Here is a 12,444-nt window from a genome sequence, read left to right as displayed (position 1 = left end):
AAATGTGAAACTCAGGCAGCATAAGTAAAAATAAAAAGCAGCAGATGAAGAAAGTCAGCATTTGCCAATATCCTAGACTTCTTTATTTACCTTTACATCACCAAACATGGCTGGAAGGTTATGTGTCTTTGTTCCTAAATCCAAGTGGTAAAGAATGTCTTCATCCATAGAATCCAAGTGAGGGTTTTTAACATAGACAAACCTATTTCTGAAAAAAAAGAAGAATTAATGCAGAAGAAGTCAATGAATAAATCCTATACAGGAGATGAAGAATAACAATCAGATTCAAATATATTATGAAATATGATCATATTTATTTCCCAATATGGTTTATATTATATTCTCAACTCTCATGTGGGCAACAAATTTTGCACTGGGGTCATATGATTTGCTGAGATTTCTTGAGCATGACCTCCCAACACAAGGAATCTTGAAGGTTGCCCCTGACGTGGAAGCTAGTCAGAAAAAGAAGGATGTTTTTCCATTCACTTTGTCAATAAATGGCTGCCATGATTGAAAGAACTATTCCTTCTCCTATGACTAGCTGTAGGCCAAAAAATATTATGGCAGGAAAGGATCACGGAAGCATATAATCAAGCTGAAACAAACGGATAAGGGTAGTCTGAGAAGAAAGAGAGAAAACTTGGTTGGAAGAGCATGAAAAGATGCTTCAGAAGGCCTTTCCTGAGCCTCCCCAAACTAGTAATGACTTCCCACAAAAATCTCTCTATATATTCATATATATGTATATGTATGTATATATATATATATATATATATAATAGATATACTTAACATATATACTTATCTCATCTGACTGGCCTATAAACTACTTGAAGACAGATCCCAATTTAGTTTTTGTCTTTGAGTCTCCAGTGCTCAGCATGATTCCTGACACCATGTAAGTAGTTAATGAATGCTTATTGAGCAATTGATAACAGGGTACACAGCTCTTGAGAGGTGAATGAGGAGAAATAGAGAACAAAGAGGATAGGGCAAAGAGAGAGGAATACATGGAGAAAAAAACAAAGTCAAAAGGTCTATTTGTCATAAACAATTGGAGCTATAAAAGAACAAAGAGCAGGAGAAGAAATAAAGAGTGGAGATCATAAAAAATACCAAGGTCCAGATAAGAAGAAGAAAAATGAAAAGTAACAAATCTATTGTTCTAAGAACATCTTTCCAATAGAGATCAGAAGCTCTAGATAGAAATGTGGGTGTTTGTGTATGTGTGTGTGTGTAAAAGAGACAAAGAGACACAGAGAGAGAAGCTGAGAGAGAGAGAGAAAGAGAGGGGGGGGGAGAGAGAGGGAAAGAGAGAGAGAGAGAAAGAGAGGGGGAGAAAGAGAGGGAGAGAGAAAGGGAGAAAGACAGAGAGAGGGAGAGAGAGAGCGGGGAGAAAGAGAGAGCAGGGAGAAAGAGAGAGAGAGGGAGAGAGAGACAGAGAGACAGAGAGACAGAAAGAGAGAGGGGGGAGAGAGAGAGAAAGGAGAGAAGAAAAGGAGACAGAAATAGACAGAAGGAGACAGAGAGACAAGCAGAGATAGAGAAAGAGAATATACTAAAGGAGCAAATATCAAACACAAAATAATACAAGTCAAGAAACAAGGAATACTATTATAATACCTCCAATTGTAAAAGATTTTCAGATTATAGTCAATACTTGGTTTACCATATAACTCACCTTCCCCCAGTACTTCAATAGCTCCTTCCAGATCAAATGTTGACTTCAGACCACAGCCTTCAAGTCTCTCCACTTTCCCTGTCTGCTTTCATCTCAGCTCTAACCCAAACCATAACTTCCTTTCTAGTCCACCTTGCCTTCTAATGATGTACTGCACATAGAGTTATTCCTACCTCTTGACTTAAGCTTTCCCCATCCTTTCAGTAAATCACAGTTTAACTTCTGACTTGTCACAGATGTTACCTGACTTTTACCAACCATTCACACCTAAACAAATACAAATCTCATCTGAGTCAATACTTTCGTAGCGGCCTGCAGGGAGCAAAGCTGACTGCTATACTCTCCCAGACTTGCCCTGCTCATTCTCTAGAGGAAGAGCTCCTGGAGGGAAATCCAGAAATGCAATCACAAGATAAAAAAGATGGCAAAAGAGAAGACAGAAAAGAAGAATGCTGGCTAACGCACAGTTGAGAGAGTCAGCTTTTGAATAATCATATTGACTTCATATCTTTTTCTCAACATAATGGAAAATCTGTTCCCTGTCCTATTTATAACTGAAATTCAAATCAAATATTATCCTCCAGATGCAAATCTCCCAATAGTTAGGCTCTGCCCTTGGCCTCTGTGGAGAATTGTCTTGGATGAGAAAGGAGGAAAGTCAACAGTTATCCATGAGTTGGCCCAAAAGGTTCCAGGACACTTTGTGGGATTTCCTCATTCCTTTGGCTCACAGCCTCCAATCAGAGAACCTAGGGAAAAATGCCTAGTATCCCCTGGTAGAGGGAGATGGATGTCTCATTAATAGGAAAGGGAATGAGCATTGATTAAACATCAACTATCTTCTAGGCACTGTACTAAACACTTTACAATTATTATCTCATATGATACTTGCAGCAACCATGCAAAGTAGGTGCTATTATTGTCATTTTCATTTTACAGCTGAGGAAACTGGGGCAGACAGAGGTTAAGGGACTTGTTTAGGATCACACAGATAACAAATGTCTGAGGCCAGATTTGAACTCAGGTCTTCCTGACTCCAGGTCTACTACACTAACCTTGGTGCTGCCTAGATGCCTCTGTAAAATGAGGGGGATAGACTAGGATGGTGATCTCTAATGTCCAGGTCTAAATCTATGATCCTCATTTGCAAACATGTACTAGGAAATATTACAGAGGAGTTATTAAAAGGAGGAAAACACAACAGAATGCATAGAATGAACAACCATTAGTCCCTACTACATGTGTATGTATGTATAGACAGATATAAGTGTATAGATAAATAAAGAGAGATACATATTTTCCCAACAACCTCTTATAGATGAAAGTATAACTCCCCTAGTACAGGCCCTTTCTCACAAGTCCCATTCTGGCTGCTGCTTCTTGTCCCTGGCAGTTGGAGTGGGGGAGGGGAGAGCAGGATTAGAAAGGGAAGGGTCATATTTCTTTCTTTCCCACCATTTCTCATTGATCTATATTATAGCCACCTAATGCCCTATTTCTCAGATCAAGCCGGAGTGAGTATCTAAAGAGTCACCCAATCTTTTGATATCATTTTCTCAGTTCAAAATTAAGGGAAAAAAATAAAACTCCCTCCTAAGTCCTTCCCTTCTCTCCTGGTTACCACTGACTGACCTCTCTCCATAGGCCATCCTTCTTTACCTTCTCTTCCTTTCAGCTACTAGCCTCTCCGTCACCATGCATAATTTTAGAGAAGACTCTTTATTTTTCCCAGTTACTCAAATGGGAAGAGTAAAAAGGCAAAAATCCTATTACTTGCTAACTAAGAAACGTTGGGATCTATTGTTGTTCTCTATAAAGCCTTATATCTGAAAGGAAAGGGATAAGACCTATGGCTGTTGCTAACTCCACCCCGGATTCCCATTCCTTACTGCTCCAGCTCCTCTTCTATCTGGAATTCTTTTAGTCAACTGTCACTGTTATGCCTAAGTCATCAGGAGTATTCCTTTTCTATCCTCTCTGAAGTATAGAAAATTCCTTTTCCTCAGTCAATCAATGCAAGGTTAAGATTTTTCAAGACATTTTTACTAAGGAATCAAACTAAAAGAAAATTAATGAGACATAAAATCCTCAAGAGAAGAAAATTCCCAGGTTACAGATTTCTGATCCCAACGTTAATATCTAATCAAAAATTGACCTGGCTAACATAGCTTCAGAAGAACATGTTTCTTTTTCCTACACTTGAACCCATCTGAGGACCCCTTTCACAAGGGAGTCTTTTTCAGACTTTTAGAAGTTCCTCTTTGTGTTCTATCTTGTGGCTCTGGCTTTTCCTTTAGGGGACAGAGTAAAATAAAATCTCTGGTTGAGTTTCCCTAGCCAGGTCGTATAATAGACTAGCACTTGGTTAATTAGCCACCCCCAGGTAGAGAAGGACATCATTTTATAGATTGTACTAAAATATCAGAACAGAACCCTCAGATATTCAACTATTACCTCCTCAGGGGGGCTATTTGCCTTTCCTGAGGGGCAAAAACCAATTTCCTCACAGTACCTCTTTCCCAAACTCATATAAACATATACATTCCTTCCATCTGCTCCTTTTGTATAATTTAGATTCTCTTTTATTCCCAAAGACTGCTTTCACGAGCTGAAGTTTTTCTCTAGACCTGTAACAGAACCTAAGAATCACTATGGTATAATGGAATAGGGTCTTGTTTAGATTCAGAGGACCTGGGGTCAAGTCTTAGTTTTACCACTTATTAACCATGTAACTTGGATAAGACACTTGAATTTCTAGGCCGCAGTTTCCTCATCTACAAAATGGGGATAATACTTACATTAATTACCCTACACACTTCTTATAGACCTCAAATGATATAGCATATGTAAACATTTGGCAAATCTCAGTGTTATACAAATATCAACATTTTATTATTGTAGTATGTCAACTGAAAAGGTTTAGGGTATGAGTCTGACAACAAACAATATACACATATACATGTCTATACACATATGTGTGTATATGTGTGTTTATATTTTTATGAAGATATATTATGTATATGTATGTGTATGTATACGTAGAAATGGTCTTTAATAAGGTATTGAAATTACAATAATAGATTTATATGTGTTTTAGTACCTCTTACAAAGGGTTGTCAAATGAGGTAATATTTACAAAGCACTTAGCATGGTGCCTGGCACATAGTAGATTCTTAATAAATGTGTGCTCTCTCCTCCATTTAAAAGACATGTTACTGTCCGTGTTCATCCTTAGTTGCCAAAGAAGACTGTAACATCAGAGAAATGATGACATGACTTGCACTTGACTTTGTTTTGAGGGAGGGGGCGCTGTGCAGGTCACCAGCCTCACCTCTCCTGAGTCATCTGGATCCAGTGACCAGATATTCATCAGCATGACTGGAGAAGGCCCAGGATGCAGTGGGAGACCTTGGCCTATTCAGGTACTCACTTAGAGTTCTGAAGGTATGGTCATTTAGTGAATAAGGCACTCTAAGAAGTAATCAGGAAATGGACCCTTTAATGAGCAAAAGAAAAAATAAGTAAATCAAACTGGGAGGGAAAGAGCCACAGTTACCATTGATAATCACTCTGAAGATAGGAGGGTTTAGAAAACAGCCATTAAGCGGAGTTTGGGCAGAGACCCATTGGTGTACAATCTATGGACTTCAGAGCGCACTAGGTTTAAGGTTTGGGGAAAGCAAAGAAAGAAAAAGGAAGGAAGGAAGGAAGGAAGGAAGGAAGAAAGAAAGAAAGAAAAAAAGAAAGGAAGGAAGGAAGGAAGGAAGGAAGGAAGGAAGGAAGGAAGGAAGGAAGGAAGGAAGGAAGGAAGAAAGAAAAACAAATTTTGCCATTAAACCCTAAGTTAACTGGGCATTCTCTGGCCATAGAAATTTACTTTCCTTTGGAGAGGAGAAAGAAGAGGGGGTACAGAAAAGAGCAGATGAACTGAGTTACCCAGCTAGCTGGGTCCCCATTCATGCAGCTCACTCTACTCATAGCTCTGTGTCCGTTCTTCGTTTTTGAGGAAGACCATGACATGTCACTAGGACTTCAGCAAGAGGTTATCAGTCAACAGGAGAAGTTTAGAGGACTAGGTTTCCTAAAGGGCTTTAGACAAGTCTAGAGTGAAGTGAGGTCACTCTGCAAGGACTCTGCTTGGTGAGGAGTGTGTCACCAGGAGGAATGTTTAAAAAGAGGACAGCATGCATACAGAGTAGGAATCAAGTGAACATGGGAGTAGATGGAGCTATGAATCATTCTAGAGAGCTGGCATTAGAGTGGGGAGACCATATAGAACTCTCTGGCCAAGATATCCCTCAACATCAGAGTCACAGCTGGACCCAAACCTTTAGAGCCCAGGTGAAAGCATTTGGCTATTCTCTAGTGTGCTGCAAGAGACTTCCCAGAAAGAAATGCCCAGAGGTAGATGACAGTGAACTATAAATGTTTACTACTGTGGCAATGACTTCTGAAATGACGGTACGCTTTTCCTGCCATACTGAGGAACCAGTGGGATTTAAAAAAAAAAAAGAATTAGTATATAATTCCCCTGGAAGTAATCCCTTATTGTATGGGTTCAGACAATGTTTTGCCACTGAACCCCTTCTTTGTTATTTAGGTTGCTTCCTGTCTAAAGGATTTTTTCTTTGGATTTATGTGTCTCTTGTATGGTCAAACAAGGAGAGAAGAATTTTCGCATTGGATGGGGCCTTGAGCTATGAATCAGATAACTGATTACCTACCACAACCATACTGGGAGTAGTGAGGAATATTATGTCATCATCATCATCATCATTCTTATAATACCTCACATTTATATAGCACTCACTCTATACCAGACACATTTTACAACTACTAACTCATTTGATCCTCACAACAACCCTGAGATGTAGGTGTTATTATTATCTCCATTTTATAGATGAAGAAACTGAGGCAAGCAGTGGTTAAGTGACTTGTTCAGGGCCACACAGCTAGTAAGTATTTGAGGCAGGAGCTGAATTCAAGTCTTCCTGACTCCATGCCCAGTGCTCTATCCACTATGCCACCTAGTTTCCCAAATGTGTGTCATTTGAGTACTCTCTTAGGTTCAGAGAGGCTCCTCACTGGGGCGACCCCAGCAATTCCTGAGGACCATCATTACTAAATCATAGTATATCTATGAATCTGTGGAGGGAAGGAGCACTCATATTGATCAAATCACAGATCTTTGACGTGTTGGAATATTAATTACTATTGTAATTATTACTAAGAGGTTGACAAATGTTCTTAATCATTTATCCTGTCTATTTCACTGACTTTCAAGAATGAACCTCCAAACCACCTCAGCCAGATTAAACCTACCCTTTAAGACAAAGCAAAACCTCCCAGGAAAGAAAAATGGATCCTTTTCCTTGACAGTAAATCCACCTTCGTGTCTGAGAATCCTCTCTGTCAGTAAACTCTTAACTTAATGCCTTGGAAGGAGGACTTTCTCAAGAAGTTCCAAATATCAACATCATCAGTTACTGTAATAAAGACTCACCTAGAACTCCATTCCATCTTTGATACAGCACGAATCTTTTATCTCATCTTTCTGAAATATGTGTGTATGTGTGTGTGTATGTATGTGTGTCTATATGTGTGTGTGTGCATGTGTGTGTGTGTGTGTGTGTGTGTATGGGGTAGCAAAGAACTAGAAACAAAGAGAATACCCATCTAATGAGGAATGGCTGAACAAATTTTGGTATGTGAATGTAACAAGACACTGTGTGCCCCAAGAAATGATGAATAGGAGGAATATAGAGAAACATGGGAAAAGTCAAATGGACTCAAGCAAAGTGAAGCAAACAGAACCAGGAAAATTATGTATGTGCACACACACACATACACACACACACATATGATGAGTACAATAATTTAACTGAAAAAGTAATAAGATGAAGCTAAGTGTGATATAATTATGACTAACCTTGGCTCTGGAGAATAGAGAAATATAATTCCTCTTTTATTAGAGAGATGGGGGACTGTGGGTGTGGAATGCTGTATACATGATCAGTTATGTTGGTTGGTTTTGCTTAATTACTTTTTTTTGTTAAAAGGGGAGGATGGAAAAAAATAGAGTAAGACTGGGAGAAGCAAGGAGTAAAAAAATGTATATAAACTCATACAGAGTAAAATAAACAGAACCAAGAAGACAGTTTACACAACGACCACAATAATTCAAATGAAAAAGCAATGAGATGAAGCTAAGTGTGATATAATTAGGACTAATCTTGGCCCTGGAGAAGAAATGTAACTCCTTTATTTCACAGGAGAGGTGGGGGACTATGGGTGTGGAATGCTGCATACATGATCAGTTATGTTGGTTGGTCTTATTTAACTACTTTTCTTTGTTATAAGGGAAAGATGGGAAAAAATAAAGGAAAGCTGGGAGCAGGGTTGGGGCAAGGAATAAAAAGAAACCAGTTCATTACCACAACAGGCAGCAACTTTAAATAAGCAAATAAATGGATAAATGAAGAATGAAGAAGTTTAAAAATGACTAGTGTTTGCTGTTAGATTTCTGTTTGCTTTATGGACACTGTTGAACGTTTTAGATTTTCCTTTTTCTGCTCTTCTACAGCCCACAGTACAGAAAGGAAGAAATGCAAACCTCTCCTCAGAGCTTCATACATTACACAGCATGGACAGCCTTTAGAAAATACAGCCTCACAGCTTTGTTTGTCTTCATCATCTTTCATACTCTCTCTCTCTCTCTCTCTCTCTCTCTCTCTCTCTCTCTCTCTCTCTCTCTCTCTCTCTGTCCCTCTGTCTCTCTGTCTCTCTGTCTCTCTGTCTCTCTTTCTGTCTCTGTCTCTCTCTTTCTGTCTCTGTCTCTCTTTCATTTTGTCTCTCTCCTGAAGGAATGAACACTACAGGGGCCACCTCTGCTAAGGATGGGTAAGTGATTTTTTAAAAAAATACTAGAATGACTGAAGTATGATAGAGGAAATTCCACACAACCCACAGTGAATCAACACACAGTACTTTCACAAATGCCTGAAGCTTGATGAAGATTAATGATCCACAGCATTCTGTGAAGTTGGGGATAACACCTAAGCTAAATATGCCAACAGTTTCTACAGATTTATGCTTAGCCTACAGTTGTGCGACGTGTGATATTTTGGAAGCAAATTTTATGTAAAGTCAGTTACAAAGCTGGTGAGGTTGTTCCATAATGGGCTACTGGAAACAGTCAGACCTCCCTGGGGCACTGGAAAGCACCTTTAATTAGGTCCCAGGTTCAGCCAATTGTCTCCTGAGTTGAAGGATGAATTCTCTGGAGTGCAATTCAAGCTTGACTTTGAATTTCTTCACTTAGGGGAGTTGGTTAAAGCCTTAACATTGTTCCCATGATTTATATTGCCTCAATTTTTTAGATAAATCAGTGTGCAGAAATCTGATTTAAAAGAAAATGTTATTGGTAAGACAGTTTGCATTTCTTTCTCTCCTTTCATATTATAAATGCTGTTTCTACTGCCTAAGCTTTAAACTTAAGGAGTTTAAATAGGAGCACAGATCAATATTCAGAGTTGAATTTAATACAACATCTAAGAAGTTCTCATCTAATCAGAACAAATCCAAAAATGTCAAAATTACTCACCCAACATAAGTATTCCTGTCAGTCCTCATGGATTTACTGGAGTCAGCTAAAATAGATGTCATGCTTTTCGACTGAGACAATCAGTCCTGAGTTTGAAATGAAAAGAAGGAAAAAAAAATACCAGTGTCCACTCTTAATTTGTGGATCTAAACAGAAGTTTTCAGGCACATTTGCTGTGATTAGAACGATGTCCCTTGCCTGTGTTTTGCATCAGAGATTAGCAATGGAACTTTCCCTTGGGGCTTTTCATCACCCCAATAAATTCAAATATTCCTCCTTTTCTGGTGACCTTTTATTATATACTATAGTTCAGACATCACCGACACATTTCATCCAACAGATTGGCTCCCTCAGAAGGTGTGGCATCCTATCCCCACTGTCAAGTTGGAAGCCTGCTCTCTGTTTGTCCATGTTCTCACATCTGGCCCCCATCCCAGAATGAGTCTGGATGGAGCACATGGGCTTATTTGCTTTGAGACTAGGTACATGGATGCAAGTCCTCTGCTGGTTTCCATAACAACCCCACTGGGTTTTCCTGCAAAAGTATCCAATACACGTGAGAACTTTCAGTCCCCAAACAATCACCTCCCTCTCCAAACCACTTCCCCACCCCCATCACTCTCACATTCTATTTCCATTCTTTCTAATCTTAAGTCAGGATAACATCCAAAGTTAATACTTAAGCACAACATCCCTTGGACTTTGCTAGCAAAGTTTCTCATACAGATGGCCAATATTTAAACAGTATTCATTTCCTGAGGCCTCCCCATGTATCTGGACTGTCTATCAGGCTGAGTGTGTCACTATGAATTGACTGTTTGGGGGCCAATCCAGGTAGAATTGCTGCAATATCCATCTGACATTTTTAGAAAACAGTGTCCCTGTAAAGGATTCTATGGATAAACACACACAGACATATCTGTGTGTGTACATACATAATACACATGCACATGCACATATACGTGTGTGTTGTTCTATACATATACATACATACACATATATTTACTGTCACTTCAATCTTTAAATTTGCTCATCTATAAAATATGGTGGTTGAATTAGAAGATCTCAAGGGTCCCTCATCTCTAATATTCTATGGCCCTGCTGATTCTCACTATTCTTTTCGGGAAGAATTCAACATTGTTCAGTAGAATCGAAATTTATTTCCTTTTTAAATTCCCTACTATGGAAGCCAATTGCAGTTCTATGCTGATGAAGGCCTTATGAACATTACTCTCATGGCTCCCATATAAGTCAAAGTGTAAAATATTCATAGATGCAAAACTACCCTGAACATTTAGAATTTAATAATAAGTATTGATTTTTTTCAAGAATGTGCGAAGTAGGTATATTTTTCTCTAATACCGTAGTATGTGTTAACATATATAACCATTCTCCATAGTGCTGCCATGGCTGACAGCTCCTTTTTTTCTTCCTATACCCCCACATTGACCCTCTGCTCTATAAAACCCAGCCACTAATTCATCTCTTTCTTGGGGAGGCATCAGCAGAGTTTGAAGGTTGAGATGGAGAGAGTACGAGGAAAGGGCCAAGGCAGTTAAATTGGCAACATGGTGGAGGTCTCAAACTTAAATGGAAATAGGGGCCACTACATCATAAGGATCTCTTCAGGCTGCATATTTACTTATAAAACTATATATTAATATTATTATGTTTTATTGTATTTTTTACTTATGTTGTTAAATATTTCCCAGGTATATTTTAATTGGGTTGTGGATGCTCTAGGGAGTGTTGAGGACCATAATGGCCTGAAGGCTGCATGTTTGACACCTCTGATATAGTGGCCTGGGAGTCTGAAAACTGAAGTTCAAAGCAATCAACCAACCAGTTAGTAAAATGTGTTAAGCATCTACTATGTGCCAGGAACTGTGCTAAGTAAGCTAGCTCTGTAGCCTTGAACAAATCAGGTAACCTCTGTGGACTTTAGTTTCCTTATCTGTAAAATCAGAGAGGGAAGTAATTGAACTACATAATGTCAGGTCCTTCTCATCTCTATCCTTAGGACTCCCAGGCTTTCCCATACAGCTCTCATCTGAACTCTTTTAAAAAAAAGTGCTCTCTCCACTCCGCCCCCCCTACCCCCTGCCCCAACCCAATTTACAACATGAGAGCTGTAAAGTCAGGGACTGTTTTTTTTTTCTTTTTCTTTTTTTGTTTTCTGTTTGTGTCTCTGGAAATTTGCACAGTGCTTGGTACATAAGAGATAACAAATTTTTTTCATTCATTCACTCATTTATGAACTTGCAATGATCATAAGTTGCAATGCAATTGTCTGTCTATATTGGGAGACTGGAGTTTCTTCATTGGGAGTTTTTGCTACTGGTAAAATCACAGATTGGGACCAAAGAAGTTGATCTAACCCATCACTGAAACAACTGAGCAACAAGTAACATGCAACAATTTTTGCCATTTTCACCCCCAAATCACTGTTTGGAGTTCTGCAGTTCTGTTTGGAGAAGATCCATGGAGGTTTCTAATTAGAATCTAAGAATCTCAGAATTTCCCCCAGGGTCACCTCAACAACAATCAATCAACAGGCATTTGTGAAGTGCTGGAAATACAAAAAAAAAAACAAAACCACACCATGTAGTTCAACCTTCACCTGAAAAATAATTCCCTCTACATTCCATTCCATTAGACTATAAACTCCTTGAGGACAGTCATTGGTTTTTTGCCTCTTTTTATATCCTGAGCTTAGCAGAATACCTGACAGAAAGAAAAGGACGTTCACCAAAAGATCTGGGCTATCAAAGATAACTCACTTTTCAAAAACTGAAAAGCATAAAGGAAAGGACAGTTGAATTTACATACATTTTAGAATGAATATTGCTTTTTAAAAAATTCCTGGATTTTCAATCAACATTCTCCTTCAGTTGTGAATCTTACAAGTTTCCAGATGCATTTGCTGCTTGGTTGGAGCAGCCCATAATGTAGTGTCTTGTTTTTGTTTTCTCCTCTTTATAATTCATCTTTTGGGGCTGCTTGATCATTATCTTCTTCCATACCTCACTCTTCAGCTTCCTCCAAGTCTTCTAGATCATCATCCCCTGCCCCATCTAGTCCACCACTCTCCAGGAAAATTTTGAAACCTTCTAGTGTTCTCTCTCCATTGTAATCAATTACCATTCTGTCAGCACTTG

General features: G+C 38.8%; 1 protein-coding gene across 3 annotated transcripts in view; it reads right to left on the bottom strand.

Annotated features, from left to right (window-relative positions):
- UPP2 (uridine phosphorylase 2) overlaps positions 1-9,687 on the bottom strand; it is a 42,611-nt gene extending 32,924 nt beyond the window's left edge. The window contains exons 1-2 of one of the 3 annotated variants that reach the window (XM_072612038.1): positions 9,287-9,687; positions 91-208 (exon numbers count right to left, since the gene is read on the bottom strand). In XM_072612038.1, the coding sequence (XP_072468139.1) occupies positions 91-208; positions 9,287-9,348 (180 nt within the window). In that variant the 5' untranslated portion in view covers positions 9,349-9,687. Of the gene's footprint in view, positions 1-90; positions 209-1,683; positions 3,290-3,315; positions 3,637-9,286 lie in introns of those variants that run through there. The other 2 variants (XM_072612039.1, XM_072612040.1) reach the window with 2 other exon arrangements.
- Positions 9,688-12,444: the final 2,757 nt, after the last annotated feature.

The sequence above is a fragment of the Notamacropus eugenii genome, chromosome 5, assembly GCF_028372415.1.
Source record: "Notamacropus eugenii isolate mMacEug1 chromosome 5, mMacEug1.pri_v2, whole genome shotgun sequence".
Taxonomy (NCBI): Eukaryota; Metazoa; Chordata; class Mammalia; order Diprotodontia; family Macropodidae; genus Notamacropus; species Notamacropus eugenii.
This window is presented reverse-complemented; position numbering and strand designations above follow the sequence as displayed.